At 52.7% G+C, this 25,046-nt stretch overlaps 3 protein-coding genes across 4 annotated transcripts in view; 1 reads left to right on the forward strand and 2 right to left on the reverse strand.

Moving 5' to 3' along the window:
• The window catches only part of JSRP1 (junctional sarcoplasmic reticulum protein 1), a 20,346-nt gene extending 12,966 nt beyond the window's left edge, over positions 1-7,380 (reverse strand). The window contains exons 1-2 of the mRNA XM_064283187.1: positions 7,298-7,380; positions 6,978-7,191 (exon numbers count right to left, since the gene is read on the reverse strand). Of these exons, the coding sequence (XP_064139257.1) occupies positions 6,978-7,191; positions 7,298-7,380 (297 nt within the window). The remainder of the gene's footprint in view (positions 1-6,977; positions 7,192-7,297) is intronic.
• On the forward strand, positions 7,364-10,778 carry OAZ1 (ornithine decarboxylase antizyme 1). Its single transcript, XM_064280200.1, is given in 6 exon segments — positions 7,364-7,603; positions 9,038-9,095; positions 9,097-9,183; positions 9,703-9,875; positions 10,283-10,368; positions 10,549-10,778. Coding segments are annotated over 6 exon segments (681 nt in total). The 5' UTR covers positions 7,364-7,457; the 3' UTR covers positions 10,680-10,778.
• Positions 10,600-23,364, reverse strand: PEAK3 (PEAK family member 3). 2 transcript variants are annotated; one of them, XM_003422105.3, is made up of 4 exons: positions 23,225-23,364; positions 22,744-22,826; positions 20,575-21,107; positions 10,600-14,480 (listed from the first exon to the last, which is right to left on the reverse strand). In XM_003422105.3, exons 2-4 carry the CDS (start codon positions 22,823-22,825, stop codon positions 13,698-13,700), a joined length of 1,398 nt encoding a protein of 465 aa, XP_003422153.1. In that variant the 5' UTR covers position 22,826; positions 23,225-23,364; the 3' UTR covers positions 10,600-13,697. The 2 variants fall into 2 exon arrangements, with proteins under 2 accessions (XP_003422153.1, XP_064136269.1); XM_064280199.1 differs by lacking the exon at positions 23,225-23,364 and having other exon boundaries at positions 22,744-23,218.
• Positions 23,365-25,046: the final 1,682 nt, after the last annotated feature.

Below are 25,046 nucleotides of genomic sequence, written 5' to 3' on the forward strand. Positions count from 1 at the left end.
TATGAACAGACTACAGTTTATCCATTTACCTATTGAAGAATCTCTTGGTTGCTTCCAATTTTGGGTGATTATGAATAAAACGCTACAAACATTCATGTGTGCAGGTTTCTATACAGACATAGGTTTTCATTTCCTTTGGGTAGATACCTAGGGGTGAAACTGGGTTTTATAGTAAAACTATGTTTACGATTGTAAGAAACTGCCAGACTGCCTTCCGAAAGGATGGTTGTTGTTGTTGTTGTTGTTGTTAGGTGCCGTTAAGTCGGTTCTCTATGCACAACAGAACGAAACACTGCCCGGTCCTGCGCCATCCTCACAAACCTTGTTGCACTTGAGCCCATTGTTGCAGCCACTGTGTCGATCTATCTTGTTGAGGGTCTTCCTCCTTTCCCTCTGCTTCACCAAGCATGGTGTCCTTCTCCAGGGACTGATCCCTCCTGATAACATGTCCGGAGAATGTGAGACTTAGTCTCGCCATCCTCCCTTCTAAGGAGCATTCTGGCTGTATTCTTACAAGAGGGATTTGTTTGTTCTTTGGGCAGTCCACGGTTTATTCAGTATTCTTCACCAACACTATAATTCTTCTTTGGTTTTCCTTATTCATTGTCCAGTTTTCACATGCATATGAGGCAACTGAAAACACCATAGTTTGGATCAGGCGCGCCTTAGTCCTCAGACAGACATCTTTGCTTTTCAACACTTAAAAGACGCCTTTTGCAAAAGATTTGCCCAAGGCAATATGTTGTTTGATTTCTTGATTGCCGCTACCATGGCTGTTGATTGTGGATCCAAGGAAAATGAAATCCTTGACATCAATCTCTTCTCCGTGTATCAAGATGTTGCTCACTGGTCCAGTTGTGAGGATTTTTGTTTTCTTTACGTTGAGATGTAATCCCTACTGACGGCTATAGTCTTTGATCTTCATCAGTTACTGTTTCAAGTTCTCTTCACTTTCAGCAAGCAAGGTTGTGTCGTCTGCGTATCACATGTTGTTAACCAGTCTTCCTCCAATCCCGATGCCACGTTCTTCTTCAGAGCCTAGCTTCTCCAATTATTTGCTTAGTGTGCAGATTGAATAGCTACGGTGAAAGGACACAACCCTGACGCACACCTTTCCTGACTAAATCAGGCGGTATTCCCTTGTCCTGTGCAAACGACTTCCCCCTGTTCTATGTACAGTGTCCACATGAGCACAATTAAGTGTTCTGGAATTCCTGGACTTCTATAATTTATAACGACCCACACAGTCGAATGCCTTTGCACAGTCAATAAAATACAGGTAAACACAGGTAAACACCTCTCTGGTATCCTCTGTTTTCAGCCAGGATCCATCTGACAGCAGCAATGATGTCCCTGGTTCCGTGTCCACTGTTTTGGACTCCCGCCAGTGTTCGCTGCTGTCAGTGTTTTGGATTTTAGTCATTCTGGTGGGGATGTGAAGCCAGCTGCCACGTCCTTCTCCCACGGAACTGCTGGTGGGTTCAAACCACTGATCTTTGGTTAGCAGCCGAGTGCTTAACCACTGGGCCACCAGAAAACCATTGCCAGGCCCATTGTCATCCAGTCGACTCTGACTCACAGCGACCCTGTAGGACAGAAGAGAATCGCCCCCTCGGGTTTCCAGGGAGCGGCTGGTGGATTCGAATTGTCCGTCTTTTGGTTACTGGCTGAGCTCCCAGCCACGGCGCCACCAGGGCTGCTAACCGTGGCCGAGAGCTTGGCAGTTGGAACACACCCAGGGGAACTTGGGGACACAGGCCTGACAATCTGTTCCTGAAGGGTCAGAGCCTTGGAAACCCTGTGGAGCAGTCGTAGCCTGCCATACTTGGGTCACCGCGGGCCACACGGGGGTCACCGCGGGCCCCACGGGGGTCACCGCGAGCCCCACGCGGGTCACCGCGGGCCACACGGGGATCACCGCGAGCCACACATGGGGTCACCGCGAGCCCCACGCGGGTCACCGCAGGCCACACGTGGGTCACCAAGAGCCACACATGGGTCACCAAGAGCCACACGCGGGTCACCGCGAGTCAGAATCTACGCCACAGTGATCAAGAACAGCAAGGACAGGTGTGTAGTGGTAGCTCACTGTTCTTTTAATCTGCAATTCCTTTTTCTTTTTAGTAGTAAAGATTATTTTTATTAAATATCAATAAAATACGCGTGAGTATCTGTGGTGTCGTTTTATGGGGTAATTTTCCATATATAAGTGCCAGATTCTAACTCATTCTCAGCTGTTTTGTGTGAATTTCTCATTTCTTCCCTATTTCTGTACACCAGTGCTTCTCAGATTGAATAGGCATCAGAATACCTGGAGGGCTTGGTAAACTTAGGGACCCAGACCCTACCCCTAGAGATTCTGATTCAGGAGGTCCGGGATGGGGCCCGAGAGCTGCCATTCCTTTTTCATAGGCTCGTTTTCCCCTGCGTATCTTCTCTGGTGACCTGTCCTTCAGAACGTCTGCCCTTTTTGTAACTGGGTTGTTTTGTCTTCTCATTGATCGGTTTTAGGAGTATTTGTGTATTTTCTTTACAAAATTTTCTTTGTGTATTTTCTTTACAAAATTCTTTAGGAGTTCTTTGTGTATTTTGGTCTTTTCTGAGAGATGTGTTTCCGCAGACATCTTCTCCCAGTGGCATGAGCTTTGTCAAATGCACACCCCGCTGTGTGCGTTACCCACGGCCCATCAAGAGACAGGATATTCCCACCCTCCATGTATCAGCGTGGTGCGGCTGCTGTAACCAATTGCCACAGATTCAGTGGCTTAAGCCAACTGAAATTTATTCCCTTACATTTCCAGACGTCAGAAGTCTAAATTCAAGGCGTCAGCAGGCCTGGTTCCTTCTGGAGGCAGCGGTGAACCTGTTTCCTATTTTTCTTTTGGTTATTTCAATTTATTCTGTACATTTTATTTATTCTATTTTTTTATGTAATTTATTTTATATTAGTTTATTTATTTAACTTTATGTATCCAGTTTTATTCATTTCAGTTTACTTTGTTATAATTTTGCTTATTTTAATTAATTTTATTTATTTATTCTATTTTTTTAATTTCAATTTATTTTATTGATTCTATTTTTGTTTTAATTTACTGAATTTATTTTAGCTACGTATTTTATTTTAATTAATAAATTAAATTTATTTCAATGATTTTATTTCATTTTATTGGTTCTACTTTTATGAATTTAATTTAGCTTTTTGTGTATTTAATCTTATTTAAATTATTTCACTTATTTAATTTTATTGTATTTTATTCATTTAATTTCATGTAATCTATTTTGTTTTATTGATTTTAATCATTTCAATTTATTTAAAAATTTTCTTTTCTTTCTTTTTTATTTTGTAAGTTGGCAGATGTCCTCTTTCTCTCTGTTTCCTTCAAGGACCTTGGCCAGATGGCTCATCAAAGTACCTATAGTGGAGAAATTTTGGTGGGTCAGTCTTTGCCAAAATATTCATCGGTGAGAAGGTCCTATGGTCAAGACTCCAGGGTCACCTCCTACCTGGCCACTGTGTGGCCCCCGTATCCCCAGCGTCCCTGCTCAGATGGGCTTCCTGTCCTCGCCAAGGTGCCGTGACCACCATCCAAGCTCCTGGGCTCTGATGGGAGAAAGAAAGGTCCCCACCTTGCTGGCTGTCCAGGGCCCTCGCCTGCAAAGTGGGTTCATGAGCGACCACTGTCGCAGGGGGACAGGTGGGGACGTGTGGGGATGGGGAGGTGTGAGTCTCCTGTGGCTGCCAGCACAAACTGCCTAAACTTAGTGTCTGAGAACAATGCACACTCATAACCTTGCAGTTCTGGGGTCAGGGGTCATACATGGGTCTCACAGAGCTGAAATCTGGGGGTCAGCTGGTTCCTTCCAGAGGCTCCAGGGGAGAACTGTCTCCCAGGCTTTTCCAGCCTCTAGAGGCCCCACATTCCTTGGCCCGTGGCCCCTTCCTGCGTCTTCAGAGCCAGCCGTGAGCATCTTCCAGTCTCTCTCTCTGCTTCTGTCTTCACATCTCCTCCTCTGACTCTGACCCTCCTGCCTCCCTCCAATGAGGACCCTGTGATCATGTGGGCCATGTGGGTGACCCAGGATCATCTCCCGTCTGAAGCCCCTTCACGTCATCCATCTCCAGGGTGGTTTTGCCCCATGAGGTACCATGTCCACAGGTCCTGGGATTACAGCGTGGGCATCTTCCAGCGACCTATGCTCCACCATCTCTTTTTAACTCAAAGGGACACTCCCTGTCCCCACCCCTCCCCACAGCACTCCCTGCACTCCAGTTACCTAACCCCTCCTCCTGATTTCAGCGAGAGACCCCAGCATGGGCCCATCCCATCCTTAATCTGCCCTCCCCTGTTTCTTTCCAGCAGACCAGCTGTCACAGCCTCCAGGAAGCTCACCCTGATACCCTCCCTCCCTCTAACCTGCAGTCTGAGGTCCTCAAGCCTTCCACAGACCCCTGGGGGCTTCCTCCCAACCAGGAAACTCCCACTGCATCTGATTTCTCTAGGCCCCCAGCAAGCCCCAAGGAGCCCTGGTGGTGCAACTGTTAAGCACTCATCTGCTAACTGGAAGGAACCCGCCCATGGGTACCTCAGGATAAAGACCTGGTGATCTGTTCCTGTAAAGATTACAGTCTATGAAACCCCACGGGGGAGTTCTCTGTCACGTGAGTCAGAGCTGACTAGACAGCACCCAACAAAATAACAGCAATCAGCAAGCCCCACCAGGCGTGCTGGCTGACACGTTTGCTGATTCTGAGTGTTTACCCTAAGCTGGCCGGGGACGTTTGGAGGTTTCCGCTTTTCACCTCCTGGCCACCCAGCAGTTTCACTTCCGGCCACCAGGGTTAGGAGGAGGAGGAGAAAGTGAGCCGAGATGGCAGTGGAAAAGGCAGAAAATCCTCCTGCCCCTCCATGGGCCTGTTTCCTTAGGTCACCCCTTTGCTGCGGGGACAGAGACTGAACTGGGGGTGATTCTGCCCCCACCAGGGGACACTGGGTGATGTTTGGACACATTCGTGGTTGGCACCACCTGGCATCAAGTGGGTGGAGGCCAGGCATGCTGCTCAACACCCTACAGTGCATAGGACACCCCACCCCAGAGAATGATCAGACCCCATATCAGCAGTGCCAAGGGGGAGAGACCCTGTTCACACCAAACACCAGAATAAACTCCCAACGGGTCAGACAGTGAAAAGCAGCAGGCCCTCCAGCTCCTGTGATTTCCCTCCCCTCTCCTCCCTACTCAGCGTGTGGATTTTAATGTGGGCAGCGTCCTAGGACATCAGTAGGTCAGATGATTACAGGACGCAGAGTCTCTTGGGGGTCAGTGAAATTCCCTAACCCAAGGATTCTCATCCCAGAAGATTCTGCCCCCAGGGGACACCTGGCAATGACTGGCGACATTTGTGGGTACTGTGACTTGGATGGGGATGCTACCAGCATCCAGTTGGTGGAGGGCAAGGATGCTGCTCAACCCTCACAAAGCCCAGGACAGCCCCCCACAACCAAGAAATACCTAGCCCCAATTTCCATAGCGGAAATTAATTTCTGCCCCAACAACTGAAAACTGAAGTCTCAGTAATCCATACCCAACATTGAGCACGCATTTCGTGCCGGAGAAAATCTCCAGAGAGGTTTCGGTCTGCTTTTTGTGTTCATCAGGTTTAGGGCATCTGGGTACCTCGATCTGTCCCCCAACAAAGGGAGTAACCCGATGCAAATGTTTCTCATCCTGGCATCCCCGTTACTCCTACTTCCCTACAAGAGGTACCTGTCCACTCTCTTGCAGAAAAAATGCTCCCCAATTTCCTGCCCACAGCTGCCTTCAGAGGCACCTCTTTTTCCAGCCCCCATGTTTTTTTTTTAAGTTTACATACATTAATTTTATTATTTTTAATAATTCAGAGAAAGAAACCAAAAAATACACCAAGTTTCTGCACGTACAATTCCATGACGTTGATTACATTCGTCAAGTTGTGCAGCCACTCTCACCCTCCTTTTCCCAGCTGTTCCTCCCCCATTAACATGAACTCTCTGCCCCTTAAGGTTCCTGTCCTTTCAAGTCGCTGTTGTCAGTTTGACCCCATACAGATAGATCTTAAAAGAGCACAATACTCAAGGCAGACATTCTTTACTAGTTAAACTATTGTTTGATTTTAAGAAGACTTCAGAAGATATTTTTTGGTTTAAGGTTTAAAGACTATTTTAGGGCAATAGTTTCGGCAGCCCCCATGTTTTTGCAAGCTGTTTCAGTTTGCTTTTCGCCAAGAAGCTACATGTACTTTTTTTTTCCTCTACCCACAGTTATTCCAGGTTAAAGCGTTTTGGCCAGCAACTGCACGAGGCCTGGTAGGAATTCTAAATGGGTACGTCTATTCTTGAGTGAGCTGGGGAGATTGAAAACAAAAACCAGGGTCACTAATTGTAAAGACAGAAACAAAACCAAAACCAGAGTAAGAATTGCTTCAGTTGCAGGAAACCCTTTGGAATTCCTATCTGCGCTGAAAACACGATGCCACAAAATGGGACTGAAGTCTCCTTGGGTGTGTTCCAATTTAACTCATACGCGAAATATTTTACCGAATTTACCCCCAAGTTGGAGTATTTTTCTTCGGCTCCGTCTAAATTTTACTCCAGGAAGACAGTTCAGTGAATTTAACGGCGAAGTGGAATCTCGGTGCTTGGTTACGTCAATTTTTGGTCGGTACACGAAGTACTTGCCTGAATTTAACCGAGAAGAGTAATACTTTCGTACTTTAAGTCCAAACTTGAGATCACACACCAAGTATTTTTTATTAAATTTGCATATCTTTAACATTGGAAAGTTGTAAACTGTAAGTTGTTTGAAACTAAAAGGCCGGATCAAGAGAACAACAATGACGGCCGATTATTACGAGTTATCACTGAAAACACGTTTATCCCATGGGGGAGGGGCGCCGGGACCCCCGATATTCGGGGAGCTTTGTCGCCCCCGAGCCGCACCGGGAAGGGGGTCTCGCTGGGTGAAGGGCAACGGGGATGACGGCGGGAGACGGGGTCACCGCGAGGCCCCCCAAAGGGGTCCCCCACCTCCACGCCCCCGCCCCCGCCCCAAGGCCTGGCTGTGGGGGCTGGTAGGGCGCGCGCGGCGCGTCCCCGGCACCGCGGCAGTCCCACCCCCGGAGTGACGGGGGCGGGGGGCGGGACCCGAAACTGTCTGACCAATCCACGACATGTCTCCGCCCCCCGGCGCCCAGCCGCTGGCCAATCAGAAGCTGGAAGGGGCGAGCACGCGCAGTTTTCCCGGCGGCCCTAGGCCCCACCCCTTCTGCGGGCGCATTCCCAGCAGCGTGGGGCGTGGCCTGGGCGCAGCGTCTATAAAGGCGGGCGGCGGCGGCGGCGCCATTTTGCGAACGGCGAACAGCGGCGGCGGCGCGGAGAGGCGCAGCGGAGGTTTTGCTGGTTTCGGACCCCAGCGGCCGGATGGTGAAATCCTCCCTGCAGCGGATCCTCAACAGCCACTGCTTCGCCAGAGAGAAGGAAGGGAATAAACCCAGTACCACCATCCACGCCAGCAGCACCATGCCGCTCCTCAGCCTGCACAGCCGCGGCGGCCGCAGCAGCGAGAGGTGAGCGCCCCGCCCGCGCCCGAAGCTTCCAGAAGCGCAGGTCGGCGGGGCCGCCCCGGGCGCCACAGAAGTACCGGGAGCTCTAGGTCCGCCCTTGGCGAGGCCGCAGTCGGGCGGCGGCGGGGGCGGTTCTCGGGCCCGGGGGGTGCGGGGTCCTGGGGATCGAGGTCGCCGTGGGCCCGGCGGTGGACCGAGGGGGCTCGCGCGCGCCGCCCTAGGCTGCATCGGAGTCGGCCTTGGGCTGGGGCGGGGGCCGGTCCCCTCGACGTGGGAAGCCGGGGTCGGCTAGGCCTGGCAGCGGACGCGGGGCGCCCCTCGTCCTCTCCGCGTCGCCGGCCGGATTTGGGGGCGGGCGCCGATCCCCCGGGCTGGCCGGGGAGGACGGGGAGACACTGGGCTCAGCCCGGGCCTGGCGGGGCGGTTCTCTGTGCGCCGGCCGAGCAGGAGCGGGCTGCTCCGGGTGGGGCGGACCTCGGGGTGGCCCCCTGGGCCGGCGGCGGGGCCGGGTCCGCGGGGCGCGGGGGGCGCTTCCCGGGGCGCTGCCGCCGAGTCGGGGGGCCGGGACGGAGCCGAACAAAATGGAGGCGTCTCCGGGGCCTGTTTACAAGGCGCTGCAAATGGCTGCTGGCGCTCCGGCTGCGCGATTGTGAAAACCGCCCCGGGGCGCTGGGCCGTCAGCCGAGATGACGCAACCGGGGGGCGGGCGGGCCGGCGGGGAGGGCGGGCCGGAGGGAGGGGACGGGGGCTGCCGCCGGCGGCGGGGCGGACGGCGGGGCGGGCGGCGGGGCCGCGGGCCGCCGGGAGGAAACAGCGGGCCGCGGCTTTCTGCTCGGGAGGCCTCATCTGGTTGGGGGTGGATGACAGACAGCGGAAGGTAGGGGCTGAGCGGGTTTGTTTAAAAAGGCAGAGAAAAAGTTAGACCTGTAGGCTTCGGTACAGAGTGAGAAATGGAAAAGGGAAGGGAAGGTTGGCTAGGGCCGCAAATGGGAAGTAGAACTCGCTGACGCATTGGGTGGGGCAGACGTGGTCCGTGTTTTGAAAGAGCTCGGGGGTCACAGCAGGCTGGGCCAGGCTGCTCTGGGGGCAGGACCCAGCAGGGCCCGGGATCGAGCACTTCCTTCTGTCTGAAGCAGCTTTAAATGGCCTGTAACTGCCTGGGGAGGTGTCCCTGGGTGGCACGGATTCTCAGGCGCTGGACACTTGGTGGTGACGAACAGCAACAACTGCTTGGGGTTCCCTGGCGGCTCGGGGCCACCCGGTGGATGAGGGTGTTGGGTTTGCCACCACAGAAGACCTGAGGGGAGAGGGAGCGGGGTTAGCCAGGCAGACGTGGGCTCCTGAATGCCCCTGTGACTTTGAAGGTCTTGTCAAGTGAAGGGGGTCCAATCCGGGATTCTCAGGTGCGATGGCCTGCTGACTCTTGTTTTCCTTCAGTTCCAGGGTTCCCCTCAATTGCTGTCGTAACCTGGGTCCGGGGCCTCGGTGGTGCTCCTGATGCCCCTCACCCACCCCTGAAGATCCCAGGTGGGCGAGGGAATAGTCAGAGGGATCACAATCTTTCAGCTAATTTATTTTACTCTGTGAGTATGTTGGGTCCCCGGGGTCCCTACGCCCCTCGGGTCAGTAGGCTGGGTCCCCGGGGTCCTTAGGCCCCTCGGGTCAGTAGGCTGCGTCCCCGGGGTCCCTACGCCCCTCGGGTCAGTAGGCTGGGTCCCCGGGGTGCTTAGGCCCCTCGGGTCAGTAGGCTGCGTCCCCGGGGTCCCTACGCCGCTCGGGTCAGGTGAGAGAACTGCCGGGTGGGCTCGTCCAGGAAAGGGTTCTCATACCTCTGCGGTACGGCAGAAGCTCCTTATACATAGTGCAGGGTTTGGGTTAAATATGTGATCCCTGGATCCCAGGGGAGCCGGAGCCCCTGCTAGCAGCGTGCCAGCTCCTGCTGTGCCAAGCTGCCTCTCCTCAGAGGCCACAGCACCTGTGCTGGTCTGGGTGCTTCGCTGGGTTTTGGAGATTGCCAGCAGCCAGTGTGGGCTCCTTGTGCGGTGAGTGGTGGTGTGTGTGGGGTTCTCACTGCGTGCGTGGTGCTCTGCTCCCTTCTCCAGGATAATCGGCTGAATGTAACAGAGGAACTAGCGTCTAACGACAAGACGAGAATCCTTAACGTCCAGACCAGGCTCACCGAGGCCAAACACATCACCTGGAGAGCTGTGCTGAGCAGCAGCAGCCTCTACATCGAGATCCCAGGCGGTGCCCTGCCCGAGGGGAGCAAAGACAGGTGGGAGCCGCCCTGGGGGAGGGGCTGCTGCGCATGTTCCTACTCCCCAGGGCTCTGGGACACTGTCACTCCTCGGGGGCGGGGACAGAAACGTTGCCACTGCCTCAGAGCTGGGTGAGGGAGGAGGAGAGACGAGTCAGGAGGGGGCCAGCCATTGTTAGTTGGGGGTGGGGGTACCTTTTTTAGGGTGTAGGCCAGTGGGTCTTGTCTGGGGTGATTCTGCCCCCAGGGGACACTGGGTGATGTCTGGGGGCATTTGTGGTTGTCGCAGTGAGTGGGTGGAGGCCAGGGATGCTGCCCGACAGCCTCCAGTGCATGGACACCCGCCATGTCCACAGCGCTGAGGGACCCCCTGGCCTGGCCCTTGGGTGGGCGTGGGCCGTGCTGACCGCGGGCGGTCCTCTCAGTTTCGCAGTTCTCCTCGAGTTCGCCGAGGAGCAGCTTCACGTGGACCACGTCTTCGTCTGCTTCCACAGGAACCGGGATGACAGAGGTAGGGGCTTCAGCCACTGGCCTGCCGGGGCGCGGGGCGGCAGGGTCCCGCAGGCAGCGCGCTTGTCCTGCCACCCACCCCTCTTTCTGCTGGAGGGAGCCCGCACCCTCACCTCGGGCTCCAGGCGCGCCCCGGTCTGCCAGGCCTGTGCCCAGCACTGACAGCCGTGTTTCCCCACAGCCGCGTTGCTCCGTACCTTCAGCTTTTTGGGCTTTGAGATTGTGAGACCGGGGCATCCCCTTGTCCCCAAGAGACCCGACGCCTGCTTCATGGTCTACACGCTTGAGAGAGACTCCTCGGAGGAGGAGTAGTGGCCGCCGGCCCCGCCGTCTGTCCCGGTGGCTGCGCTGTCCTTCTCCTGGCTGTGTCCGTGTCTTGTAATCGTGCAAATAAACGCTCACTCCAAATTAGCAGTGGATTTCTTGAAGTTTAATATTGTGTTTGTGATACTGAAGTGTTTGCTTTAATTCTAAATAAAAGTTTATATTTTCCTTTTTTACTGCTGGTGTAAGGTGATTAAGCTGGCCCTTGGAGGAGCTTCTTGCTGAGGTGTGCTGGAGGCAGCCAGGCCCCAGGCCTCAGCGTGGGGACGGGTGGTGGTCTGCCCTCTGTCGCTCAGACGGAATAAAGATGATCCCACTCCAGACTTGTGCTGCCTCTGCTCTTGGGGCTGGGCTGGGGGGAGGACCTGCCAGATGGCCCTGGTGGGGAAGGGGGCTCTCCCGAAACCTGAGCAGGTGCTGAAAAGGGTGGGGAGCTTCTGGCCTGGGGTGGGCTTGTCTGTCACCTGGGCTGGCATTCAGTGATCCTCGAGGGGGGCCGCAAAGATGCTGAGGGCATACCGGCCTTGCCTCTGGGGGGGTGTGGTGGGGCTCCAGCATGTACCTGGGCTGTTTCAGAACTCTGGGGTCCCATCTCCCTCGCTTCCCCTTCCCCAGGGCGGCTCGGGGCCCCCACCAGCCTGCACCCTGCAGGTCATGGCCACCCCTGCCCTCTCCTGGAATGGTGGCTGGCCAAGTCCCTGCTTTTTTTTTTGTTGTTGGATTATTTATTCAACTGAAAATGGTTTTAAAGTTTATTTTTTAAGATACGCAACAGACACCAATTAACAGCTTCTACGTGTACGATTCGGTGACGTGGGTTACATTCTTGAAGTGCCACCATCCTTGCCCTTTTCACTGCCCCTTAAGTTTCCTACCCTTCCCATTTGCTGTTGTCAGTGTGATCGCACACAGTTCTTAACAGCACAAAGCTCAAGGCAGACATTCTTTACTAATTAAAACTATAGTTTTAAGAAAACTTCTGGGTATATTTGGGTTTAAGGTTTAAAGATGATCGCAGAGCAGTAGCTTTAGGGGTTCAGCCTCCATGGCTCCAGAAATTCTGAACTTGAAGTTCTGTTCCGCGTTTCCCCCATTTGATCAGGACTCCCACCAGTCCTAAGTGCCTCGCCTCACCTGTTGAAGTCCTTTGGGACCAGGAGGGGCAGGGATTGGGGTCGTCTGGGCTGGGACTCAGGGCGGCAGGGCGGCCACTGGAACCAGGAAGCCAGTTCACGGCCGCCCTGTGTGCGTCAGAGAACTGCGTTCCGTGGGGTAGTCATGGCTGCTTTTTGGGAAGTAGATGGCCAGGCCTTTCTTCTCAGGCACCTCTGGGTGGACTTGAACTTCCCACCTTCCAGTGAGCAGCTGTGCGTGCTCACCGTTTGCACCACCCAGGGACTCCTGTGACCTCTTGGGGAGGACCTGGGCACTGTCCTGGGTCAGGAGCGCCCGTGGTGGGGAGCGAAAGTGGGGCCGGTGGGGCGGCCGGGGCTGGGGTCTGCAGCTCTGCTTGAACGAAAAGCCCTGGCCCTTTGCGGTCGCGATCCACGGGATTGGGGCGCCCCCTACCGGCCGCATCCGGCAGCACAGCCCAGAGGTCCGCCTCCAGGCCTGGGAAACAGGCATTTTTAGAGAGGAGGAAAGGGGCTCCACGGGCTTGGGTGTCACAGCAGGTAACAGGCAGATGGAGGTACATTTGGGGGGCTATTCAGCTGCCTGAGAGACAGTGGGGTGGAAGAGCTGGACACAGACTTTCCCAGCCCATGTGATCAGGGCAAGTGTAGAGAAAGAGGCATTAGAGCTGGGGTATTGAAGGGTGACTAGGAGCCTGAAGCAGTGCAGATAGGTGGGAGATTATTTCCAAAGAGAGAAACAACTTGAGTAAAGGCCTGGAGTTCACAAAGCACCTCTAAGGATGAGTGGTGTTGCTGGAGAATTTGCCCAGGGAAAGCTTGCTTGCAGAGCCTTAGGAGGGTAGTAGACAGTCATGGGAGGTGTTTGAGCAGAAGAGGGGCATGATTATATCTGGGGGGTAGAAAGATTCCCCGGGGGCCACCACAGCGGGGCTGGGATAGAGGGGGTATGACTGGAGGCCCACACTACAGGAGATGCCCCAGGAAAGGACAGCAGGACCCCTCAGGGTTGCTGTGTCCATTCTGCAGAGGTGTACAGGTGTACACTGAGGCCCCAGGCAAGGACAGCAGGACCCCTCAGGGCTCCTGTGTCCGTTCTGCAGACGTGTAGAGGTGTACACCGAGACCCCAGGCTCCTCCAAAGGCCTCCTGATGAGCTGGTCTGTGCCAGGCCCAGCCCTCACCCTACCTGCAGGGAGAGGTGGGCAGTGAGCAGATGGGGAGATGAAGAAACCCCAGGCCACCGAGGGCCGGCTCACCAAGAGAGGCTAATTTCTCGGCTTGGAGGGGCGTCTAAGGAAGCAGGATTTGAGCTCTCTGGAAGGGGGAACAGCCCCTGCAAAATCTCGGAGGCCAGGCAGAATTTAGGGCGTCGCCGGAGCAGCAAAGAGGCCAGCGAGGGTGCAGAGAGGGTGCAGGTGGGGGGGGGGCAGGGCATGCGGAACAATGGAAGGGTTTGTGGCTCCTCAGGGGGCCTGCCCTCCCCAGGACACCCCCCGGGGCAAGGGATTGGGGCATCCACACTCTGAGGGAGACAGTGACATCACACCCCAGCTTGGAGTGGCTGTCCACTCTCAGGGCAACACTGGCCAAAAGCCCCTGCATCCTGGAAAGGGTGCACCTGCCCTTTTGGGGAGGCCCTAAGTCCCCAGCATGGGGAAGGGCAGCTTTTGGAGGGGTGGAGGTATCCACACGCTCGGAAAGCCACTGATCAGACCCCACACTGTCCACCAGCCTCACCTGGAAGGGGACATCCACCCTGTTGTGGGGACCCTGCCCCATCAGCCCCAGCACGGGAAAGGGGCGTCTGGTCTTGGAGAAGCCCAGGCCCCCGTCCACCTTGGAACAGCGTGGGGTCTGCTCCCGAGTGGGGTCAGTCCCATAGCAGAGCCAGGGCGTGGGCCAGAGAGCCCTCGGTGGCTTCCGCCAGGTACTCACAGCACAGCCAGTCCTCCAGGCCCAGCTCCTCCCCGCCCGCAGCATGCTCTGCCAGACGCAGGACCAGCAGCGCGCGGCGCACCCTCAGCCAGGGCCCCAGCGGCGCCCCGGGGCCGCGCAGCGCAGGCCCGGGCCCCCAGAGCAGCGCCTGCAGCGCGCCCCGAATCTGGGCTGCCGAGGGTAGCCGGCGGAGCAGCTGCACACCCAGGCGCCGCAGGCCCGTGGCCAGGGGCGTGTCCGGGGGCGTGGCGGCGGGGCAAAGCATCACTTGGAGGAGGCTGCCCAGCGGCCGCGCGTGGGCACCCTGGACCCCGGTGGGCCGTGGGTGCACTCGGCCAAAGTCTGCGAGCAGCAGGCGTTGCGGCCCGGTGGTCGCGCAGCCCCGCGGGGTCGCCAGCAGCAGGTTCTCAGGCCGCAGCTCCACCAGGGCTGCGTCCCGCGCCTCCAGGCGCTCCAGGGCCGCGCTCAGCTGCAGCAGGAGCAGGGCCACAGCCCGGGAGAACTCCGGGGGCCGCCGCACGCCGACCTCCGCCAGCCACTGGGCCACCGTGCGCTCGGGCACCTCGGCCACCAATGTCGCTGGCCCCCGCCAGGGCGCCGCAGGCAGGACGCGCTCGGACACCAGGCCGCACAGGCTCTGAAGGTTGAAGTGGGGGGACAGGGAGGCCTGCAGCTCCAGGCCCCATGGGTCAGGGACCTCGGATCCTGGCTTGGGCACCTGCAGGGCAGAGGGGGCCGTTAGGGTCTCGCCCACCGCGTACCCCAACCTGTACAGCCTGCGCCTACCCTGAAACCTCCCCCGGGTGAACTGACAACCTGCCTCCCCCAAGACTCCCGGGCCTGCAGCGGGGTTAAATAATTCAGATGTTTGTTGTCAGTTGCCCCTCAGCTGATTTCACCTCATGGTGACCCCTTGTGTTGCACAGTAGAGCTGTGCTCCAGAGAATTTCTCTAGTGCGCAGTGGTTAGCGCTTGGCTGCTAACCCAAAGGTCAGCGGTTCAAATCCACCAGCTGCTCCTCAGGAGAAAGGTGTGGCGGTCTGCTTCCCTAAGGCTTGTAGTCTTGGAAACCCTGTGGGGAAGTTCTATTCTGTCCTGTAGGGTCACCATGAATCAGAATCAACTGGGCAGCAAAAGGCTTGGAATCTTAACAGAAGCAGTTCTCCAGGCCTTTCTTCCGAAGCACTGCTCGACGGGTAACCCCCCCACCAAAAAACACTGCTGTCAAGTCGATTCCCACTGATAGCAACCCCATAGGGTTTCCAAGGCTGTAAATCTCTACAGAAGGAGACTGCCACATCTTTCTCCCGCAGAGCACTTGTGGTTTAGAACTGCTGACTTTTGAGTTAGCAGTCGGTCACTCTAACCACTGCACTCCCGGGGTCAGTGGGTAATGTTAATTAACTTGAACGTTGTCGTTCTTGTTGTTAGGTTCCGTCGAGTCGGTCCTGACTCATAGCGACCCTATGCACAACAGAAAGAAACTGCCCCGTCCTGCACCACCCACAACTGTTGTTATACTTGAGTCCATTCTTACAGCCACTGTGTCAATCCATGTCATTGAGAGTCTTTCTCTTTTTCACTGACCCTATGCTTTACCAAGCATAAAGTCCTTCTCCAGGGATTGATCCTCCTGATAACATGTCCAAAATATGTGAGACGTAGTCTACCCATCCTTGCTTCTAAGGAGCATTCAGGTTGTACTTCTTCCAAGACGGATTTGTTTCTTTCTGTTGGCAGCCCATGGTATAGTCAATATTCTTTGCCAACACCATAATTCAAAGGCTTCAGTTCTTAGGTCTTTCTTATTCATTGTTCAGCTTTTGTATGCATATGAGGCGATTGAAAACACCACAGCTTGGGTCAGGTTCACCTCAGTCCTCAAAGTGACATCTTAACACTTTAAAAAAGGTCTCTTGCAGCAGATCCATAAATATTAAAATTAAAAAAATTAAAAAAAAAAAACTCGTTGCCATCAAGTCAAGTCTCAAGACTCATAGCAACCCTATAGAACAGGGTAGAACTGCCCCATAGAGTTCCCAAGGAGCTCCTCATGGATTTGAACTGCCAACCCTTTGGTCAGCAGCCTTAACAGTTAACCACTATGTCACCAGGGTTTCCCCATAAATATTACAGCCTTGGAAACCCTTTGGGACAGTTCTACTCTGTGTTATAGGGTCACTATGAGTTGGAATCGACTCGACAGCAATGGGTTTGTGTGTGTGTATGTGTGTGTGTGTGTGCGCGCGAACTAGGGAGGGAGCCCCTGGGATACTGAGTTAACACACTCAGCTGCTAACCCAAGGGTTGGAAGTTCATGTCAATCCAGAGTGCAACAGAAGAAAGGCCTGAAAATCTACGTCCAAAAAAGCAGCCACTGGAAACCCTGTGGAGCACAGTTCTACTGTGATACACGTGAGGTCGCCATGAGTTGGGGTCAGCTCCCCGGCAACTGGTGTTTTCAGCCAGGGAAGGGGGTGGCTAGCAGGTCACAGTTTCCTGCTGGCCAAGGGGTGGGTCGTTGCCGATCGCTTGGGAGCGAGGGGCCCAGCAGCTCCTGTACCAGCGCCGGGCTGTCCGATGGATAGACAACGCAGCCACACATACGGTTTACAACTGTCCGGTAACCACGTTAAAAAAAAGTGAAGAAAAACAGGTGAAAGTAATTTAGTATATTTTACTGAACCCAATGTGTCCAAAATATTATCATTTCAATGGCTCATTATTGTCGTTAGTTGCTGTCAAGTTGATTCTGACTCATGGTGACCCCCATGTGACGGAGTAGAACTGCCCCATGGGGTTTTCTAGGCTGTAACCTTTTTTTTTTTTTTAATTTCACTTGACTTTTTTTTTGTTGTTGTTGTTTAGATGAGGTTTATACAACAAACTATCTTCTCAGTAAACAGTAAAACACACATTGTTTTATGACATTGGTTAACAACCCCACGACATGTCAACACTCTCCCTTCTCAACCTTGGGTTCCTCACTTGCTTTCCTGTCCCTTCCTATCTTCTAGTCTTTGCCACTGGGCCAGTGTGCCCCTTTAGTCTCGTTTTGTTTTATGGGCCTGTCTAAGCTTTGGCTGAAGGGTGAACCTCAGGAGTGACTTCATTACTGAGCTAAAAGGGTGCCGGGGGCCATACTCTCAGGGTTTCTCCAGTCTCTGTCAGGTCAGTCAGTCTGGTCTCTTTTTGTGAGATAGAATCTTGCTCTACATTTTTTTCCTGCTCTGTCCAGGACCCTCTATTGTGATCCCTGTCAGAGCAGTCAGTGGTGGTAGCCAGGCACCATCTAGTTGTACTGGACTCAGACTGGTGGAGGCCATGGTAGCTGTGGTCCATTAGTCCTTTGGACTGATCTTTCCCTCGTATCTTTAGTTTTCTTCATTCTCCCCTGCTCCTGAAGGGGTGAGACCAGTGGAGTATCCTAGATGGCCGCTCAGAGGCTTTTAAGACCCCAGATGGCACTCACCAAAGTAGAATGTAGAACATTTTCTTTATAAACTATGTTATGCTAAATGAGCTAGATGTTCCCCGAGACCACGGTCCCCACAGCCCTCAGCCTAGCAATTCTCTACCTCAGGGAGTTTGGATGCGTCTATGGAGCTTCCATGACCTTGTCTTGTACAAGTTGGGCTGGTTTCCCCAGTATTGTGTACTGTCTTACCCTTCACCAAAGTTGTTATTGTTAGGTCCTGTTGAGTCGGTTCCAACTCATAGCAACCCTGTGCACAACAATACAAAACACTGCCCGGTCCTTTGCCATCACAATCGTTGCTATGCTGGAGGCCACTGTTGCAACTCCTGTGTCAATCCATCTCCTTGAGGGTCTTCCTCTTTTTCGGTGACCCTCTACTTTACCAAGCATGATGTCCTTCTCCAGGGACTGGTTCCTCTTTACGATACATCCAAAGTTTGTGAGACAAAGTCTCACCATCCTCGATTGAAGGAGCGTTCTGGCTGTACTTCTTCCAAGACAGATTTGTTGGTTCTCTTGGCAGTCCATCGTATATTCAATATTCTTTGCCAACACCATAATTCACAGGCATCAGTTTTTCTTCAGTTTTCCCTATTCATTGTCCAGCTTTCACATGCATATGAGGCAATTGAAAACACTGTGTTTTGGGTCAGGTGCACCTTAGTCCTCGAGGTGACATCTTTGCTTCTCAACACCTTAAAGAGGTCTTTTGCAGTCAATTTGCCCAATGCAACACGTCCTTTGATTTCTTGGCTGTTGCTTCCATGGCTGTTGATTGTGGATCCGAGTAAAATGAAATCCTGGACAACCTCAATCTTTTCTCCCTTTATCGTGATGTTGCTCCAGCTGTGAGGATTTTTGTTTTGGTTATGTTGACGTGTAGGCCATACTGAAGGCTGAAGTCCCCTTCGCTTTCAGCAAGCAGGGTTGTGTCATCTGCATAACACAGGTTGTTAACGAGTCTTCCTCCAATCCTGATGCCCCGTTCTTCTTCATATAGTCCAGCTTCTCAAATTATTTGCTCAGCGTACAGATTGAATAGGTATGATGAAAGGATACAACCCTGAAGCACACCTTTCCTGGCTTTAAACCATGCAGTATCCCCTTGTTTTGTTCAAATGACTGCTTCTTGATCTATGTAAAGATCCCTCATGAGCACAATTAAGTGTTCTAGAATTCCCATTCATTGCAATGTTATCTGTAATTTGTTGTGATCCACACAGTCGAATGACTTTACATAGTCAATAAAAGCCACCGAAGTTACCAGTTATCTATTGTCCATTTAGAGTTTTTCCATCTCCCCCGTCCATCCCCTCCCTTGTAACCATCAAAGATTATTTCTTTTTGCATGTAAAACTTTTCATGAGTTTTTACAGTAGTGGTCTCATACGATATTTGTCCTTTCATGATCACTTATTTCACTCAGCATAATGCCGTCCAGATTCGTCCATGTTGTGAGATGCTTTGCAGATTCATCATTGTTCTCTATCGTTGCATAATATTCCATCATGTGTATGTAGCATAGTTTGTTTATCCATTCACCTGCTGATGGGCATCTAGGTTGTTTCCATCTTTTTGCTATTGTGAACAATGCTGCAATGAACATGGGTGTGCGTATGTCTCTTCGTGTGACAACTCTTATTTCTCTAGGATATATTTCTAGGAGTGGGATTGCTGGATCATATGATATTTCTATTTCTAGCTTTGTAAGGAAGTGCCATATCATTTTCCATAATAGTTGTATCATTTTGTATCCCCACCAGCAGTGCATAAGAGTTCTAATCTCTCAGCAGCTTCTCAAACATTTGTTATTTCCTGTTTTATTGATTCGTGCTGGTAATGCTGGGGTGAGATGGTATCTCATCGTAGTTTTGATTTGCATTTCTGTAATGGCTAGTGATCGCAAGCATTTCCTCATCTGCCTGTTGGCCACTTGAATGTCTTCTTTGGTGAAGTGTCTGTTCATTTCCTTTGCCGATTTTTTAATTGGGTTATTTGTCTTTTTGCTGTAGAGGTGTTGGATTTTCCTGTAGATTTTAGAGATTAGAACTTTGTCTGATTTGTAATAGTCAAAAAATGTTTCCTCAGTCTATAGGTTCTCTTTTTACTCTTTTGGTGAACCTTTGGATGAGCGTGTTTAATTTTTAGAAGATCCCAGTTATCTAGCTTATCTTCTGGAGTGTGTGTGTTGTTGGTTATGGCTTGTATCCTGTTAGTGCTGTGTGTTAGGGCCTCTAGCATTGATCCTATTTTTTCTTCTATCAATTTTATAGTTTTTGGCTTTATATTTAGGTCTTTGATCCATTTGGAATTAGTTTTTGTGTCTATGGTGTGAGGTACGGGTCCTGTTTCATTTTTTTGCAGATGAACATCCAATTTTGCCAGCACCATTTGTTCAAAAGGCTGTCTTCTTCCCATCTGATGGACTTGGAGCCCCTGTCGGCTAAAATCTCTATGGAAGCAGATCACCAAGACTCTCTCCTGCAGAGCTGCTGGGTGAGTTCAAACTGCCGACCTTTTTTGGTTAGCAGGCAGGCTTATTAATGGGCTGTTTTACATTCTTCTTCTCCCTTCCTTTCTTCCCTCCTTCCTTCCTCCCTATCTTCCTCCCTCCCTCTCCCTTCTTTCTTTCTTTTTTTTTTTACTAAGTCTCTGAGATCTCATGTGTAGTTTCGATTTATCATATATCTCAATGCCGACAGATCACAGTTCAAGTGTTCCATAGCCACAGCCACGCGTGGTCAGGGGCCTTGGCACTGGATAGCGAAGCTCTAGAAGGTCAAGAGGACATCAGCTCTGGGGATTACATTAGAATCACCTGAAGGTGGCATTTAAAAATGATAGCTGCTAGGGTGGGGTTCTGGGTGTGGGTATTTGTTATGGGTTGAATTGTGTCCCCCCAAAAAAGATAGGCTGAAATCCTAACCCCAGTACCTGTGAACACGACCCTGTTTGGAAATAACGTCTTTGAAAATTTTATCAGCTAACATGAAGTCATACTGTAGCAGGGGGGCCCCAAATCCAATAGGAAAACCAAACTCCAACTCATGACAACCCCACGCATGTTAGAGTAGAAGTCCATTCCATAGGGTTTTCAGTGGCTGAGTTTTCTTGAAGTAGATTGGCAGCCCTTTCTTCTGAGTGTCTCTGGATGAGCTCAAACCTATAACCTTTCCAGTATGAGTGGAGTCCTTGTAAGAGAACATGAGTCGGAGTCGGCTTGATGGCAATTCTTTTTTTTTTTTGAACATGGGTTATGGGTTGTGCCTAAGATGGAAAATTGGGGGTGAGGCAAAGCTGGGTGCCACCCCAGCATGGGGTAGCCTGTGCTCACCTTGGCGGCCAGGATGTGCCAGGCGTCCTTGTTCACGCGAACCACGCGGTAGTAGATGGCATCCCCGCTGTCCACGTAGGGTGAGTCGTCCAGAAGGCGGAAGCTGTGGCTGGGGTTGCAGGGCCCAGGGTGGCCCCCCAAGAGCCGGGTGTGGAGACGGGCATGGATGGTGCTGAGACTGGCCAGCTGCCGGGCGGCGAGTGTGTCGTGCACTGCCTCCAGGTTGCTCAGGTCTTGGAAGAAGCAGCCCAGCTCAGTGTCCGGCGTGCTGAAGGTCAGCTCTTCGAGGAAACTGGCTGGGCCGACCCTGTTTTCAGCCTCCTGGCTCTTGTCCACACTGCGGGACCCCAGGAGGGGCCTCCGAGGCTGCCTGGCGTGGGCAGGGCTGGGGCCGGGGGTCCCGTAGGTGGGCAGGGACTTGGTTCGAGTAAGGGTCTTCTTGGGCAGGGGTGGGGGCTTCAGGTCAGCCGAGGGGGACCCAGGTGCTCGGAGGCGGCAGGCCTTGGAGGGTAACAGGTGGGTGCGGATCTCACCTGTGGAAGAGGGAGGGCTGTGAGGATGTCAGGTGTGTGGGACCCAGGACACCTGACTCAGCCCCTCGGCCTCGATGGTCCCACCTCTAAAATGGGAATCATAATGGTATGTGACTCCCCCATGCCCCATGGGGTAGGGATGGTGTTCTGGGCTGAACTGTGTCCTCCCAAAAGACATGCTGATGTCCTAAACTCCAGTACCTGTGAACATGACCTTGTTTGGAAACAGGGTCTTGGTGGACATCATTAATTAAGTTAAAAATGGGGTCAGACTAAAGTAGAAAAACACCAAAAAAACAGTCATTGTCTAGTCAGTTACAACTCATGGTGACCCCACGTGTGTCAGAATAGAACCGTGCCCCACAGGGTTTTCATAAGTAGATTGCCAGGCCTTTCTTCTGGGTGGACTTGAGCCTCCAAACTTTTGGTTAACAGCCAAGCGCATTAAGCAGACTCCTCCTGGACTAGGATGTGCCCTAAATCCAATGGCTATTGTCTTAACTAGAGAAAGGAGAAAGAAATACGGACAGAGGGCAGACGGCCACGTGAGGACAGAGGCAGAGACTGGAGTGATGCAGCCACAAGTCCAGGAACGCCCAAGGCCACCAGAAGCTGGAAGAGACAAGGAAGGACCCTTCCCTAGAGCCTTCAGAGAGAGCACAACCCTGCCGACACCTTGACTTCAGATGTTAGGCCTCCAGAATGAAGACAGAGCAAATCTGTTGTTTCAAGCCCCCCAGTGTGTGGTACCTCGTTACAGAAGCCCCAGGAAATGCAGGTGTTATGGATTGAATAGTGTCCCCCCAAAATAAGTGTGGTAAATCCTGACCTCTATGCCTGTGGCTGGAGCCCTGGTGGTGCAGTGGTTAAGAGCTTGGCTGCTAACCAAAAGGTCAGCAGTTTGAATCCAACAGCCACTCCTTGTAAACACTATGGGGCAGCTCCTCTCCGTCCTGTAGGGTCCCTATGGGTCAGAATCGACTTGATGGCAACAGGTTTTTTTATGCCTGTGGTTGGAGCCCTGGTGGTGCAGTTGTTAAAGGCTCAGCTGCTAACCAAAAGGTTGGCAGTTCGAATCCACCAGCCACTCCTCAGAAACCCTGTGGGGCAGTTCTACTCTGTCCTGTAGGGTCACTATGAGTTGGATCCGACTCTAGGGCAATGGGTTTGGTTTTTGGTTTTACTCCTGTGGTTATAATCCCATTTGGGAATGGGTTGTCTTGTTATCCGGATGAGGCAGGGTTAGTGGAGGGTGTTTACTGAGTCAATCTCTTACGAAATACAGAAGGGCAGGTTAAGCAAGCAGAGATGGGGGAAGATGCCAAGCCACACAGAGATCTCCAGGGAACCAGGAAACAAGCTGAAGAGACCGGAACCTTCCCCCAGGGCCAACAGAGAGAGAAAGCCTTCCCCCAGTTCTGTGCGTTAAAGCCACCACTTACGGAGTTTGTTACAGTGGCACTGGCTGCCATCCCCCGTGTGCAGATGAGGAAGCTGAGGCTCACGGAGGGACAGGCCCTGCCTAGCGCCAGGTAACCCCATTTTCCTGTGTGACTGCCCCTCTCTGAGCCCCGGTTTCATTTCTACAAGTGGGTGGCCCCACTCTGCTGCGCCCAGCCACCTCTAAGTCACTCACCCAGATTGCTGTACGTGGGCTCCTTTGACCAGGTGGGGATGTCGGGCGCGAGGGTCTCAGCGGGTGGCTCGGGGCTGCTCATGCTGCAGGGGAAAGTTGGAGTTGGGGCGCATAGGAGTGGGTGCGTGCAGGGTGTCCGTGGGTGCATGCAGGTGGATGTGAGCAAGGTTCATGGAGGGAGAGACAGGGCCCTAGGTGAGAGTACGAGACCCTAACTCTGGCTCCTGTTGCCCCCTTACCCTGCTGTGGCACCCTGGGTGGCTCTGTAGCCACTCTGGGGTCATTCTGCATGTGTGACAATGTCACCATCAGCCTCCAGGGACATGGACGGACAGCAGCACCGAGGCCAGGCTGCCAGAGGACAGCTGGGGGTGGGCCACGAAGGGAGGCACCCACCCCCCAACTCCAGCTCACCCCAGATTCAGAAAGTTGCCCGTTCTGCCATTCCCTACCGCAGCCCACCCCCCCAGGAGTCCCCTACCTCAGGACAGGAGCCTGGAACAGGTTTCAAGTGACCAGCCGGTGGGGGGGCGGTCCTTAGGCCAACTTCCAGCAGCTGCAACCACTGGCCTCAGGGATGTCTGCCCGATGTCGAGAACGGGAAACATCTGGGCAACGGTTTGACCGCGGGCCAAGGCCCAGGGGGAGGGCGGGGCCCTTTTTGCAGTACTTCCCCAGCCCGGGGCCCACACCCCCACCTGCCCTCACAGGGCAGGAAGCAGAAGGAACAGCATTCCAGGTAGAAGGAAGAGACTGGGAGAGACCCGGAAGTGAATGGTTCACCTGACAACATGACGCTGAGTGAAAACGGCCAGACACAAAAGGACAAATATTGTAGGATCCCACCTCTGGGAAATATCCAGAATAGGCAAAAGCGAGGAGGCCAAAGTTATTGGTGGTTATCACGGGCAGAAGGGGCCCTGATGGCACAATGGTTAAGCACTCAGCTGCTAACTGAAAGGTCGGTGGTTCAAATTCACGCAGCAGCTCCATGGGAAAAAGAACTGACGATCTGTAAAGATTGTTGTTGTTGTTACGCACCGTCGAGTCAGTTCCGACTCATAGCGACCCTGTGCACAACAGAACGAAACCCTGCCCGGTCCTGCCATCCTCACAATCGTTGTTATGCTTGAGCCCATTGTTGCAGCCACTGTGTCACTCCATCTTGTTGAGGGTCTTCCTCTTTTTGGCTGACCCTCTACCTTACCAAGAATGATGTCCTTCTCCAGGGACTGATCCCTCCTGACAACATGTCCAAAGTATGTGAGACAGAGTCTTACCATCCTTGTTTCCAAGGAGCATTCTGGTTGTATTTCTTCTAAGACAGATTTGTTCGTTCTTTTGGCAGTCCACGGTATGTTCAACATTCTTCGCCAACATCACAATTCAAAGGCGTCAATTCTTCTTCGGTCTTCCTTATTCATGGTCCAGATTTCACACACATATAATGTCATTGAAAATACCATGGCTTGGGTCAGGCGCACCTTAGTCTTCAGGGTGTCATCTTTGCTCTTCAACACTTTGAAGCAGTCCTTTGCAACGGGTTTGCCCAATGCAGTGCATCTTTTCCTTTCTCGACTGGTGCTTCCACGGCTGTTGATTGTGGATCCAAGTAAAATGAAATCCTTGACAACTTCAATTTTTTCTCCGTTTATCATGATGTTGCTCATTGGTCCAGTTGTGAGGATTTTTGTTTTCTTTATGTTGAGGTGTAAGCCATACTGAAGGCTGTGGTCTTTGATCTTCATCAGTAAGTGCTTCAAGTCCTCTTCACTTTCAGCAAGCAAGGTTGTGTCATCTGCATAACGCAGGTTGTTAATGAGTCTTCCTCCAATCCTGATGCCCCGTTCTTCTTCGTATAGTCCAGCTTCTCGGATTATTTGCTCAGCATACAGATTGAGTAAGTATGGTGAAAGCATGCACCCCGACACACACTTTTCCTGATTTTGAACCACACAGTATCCCCTTGATCTGTTCCAATGTCTGCCTCTTGGTCTATGTACAGATCCCTCATGAGCACAATTAAGTGTTCTGGAATTCCCATTCTTCACAATGTTACCCATAATTTGTTATGATCCACACAGTCGAATGCCTTTGCATAGTCAATAAAACACAGGTAAACATCCTTCTGGTATTCTCTGCTTTCAGCCAGGATCCATCTGACATCAGCAATGATATCCCTAGTTCCACGTCCTCTTCTGAAACCGGCCTGAATTTCTGGCAGTTCCCTGTCGATATACTGCTGCAACCGTTTTTGAGTGATCTTCAGCAAAACTGTACTCCCATGTGATATTAATGATATT

This window comes from Loxodonta africana, chromosome 3 (assembly GCF_030014295.1).
Source record: "Loxodonta africana isolate mLoxAfr1 chromosome 3, mLoxAfr1.hap2, whole genome shotgun sequence".
Classification (NCBI taxonomy): Eukaryota; Metazoa; Chordata; class Mammalia; order Proboscidea; family Elephantidae; genus Loxodonta; species Loxodonta africana.

Bases quoted from the DNA above. Each gene is read 5' to 3' on its own strand.
- PEAK3 (XM_064280199.1), bottom strand. From the start codon at position 22,891: ATGCACCCACGGACACCCTGCACGCACCCACTCCTATGCGCCCCAACT. The intron at 21,108-22,743 runs GTGAGTGACTTA...CCTCTTCCACAG, and splicing joins GCCCACGTACAGCAATCTGG to GTGAGATCCGCACCCACCTG. The intron at 14,481-20,574 runs GTGAGCACAGGC...TCTGCCCTGCAG, and splicing joins GGCACATCCTGGCCGCCAAG to GTGCCCAAGCCAGGATCCGA.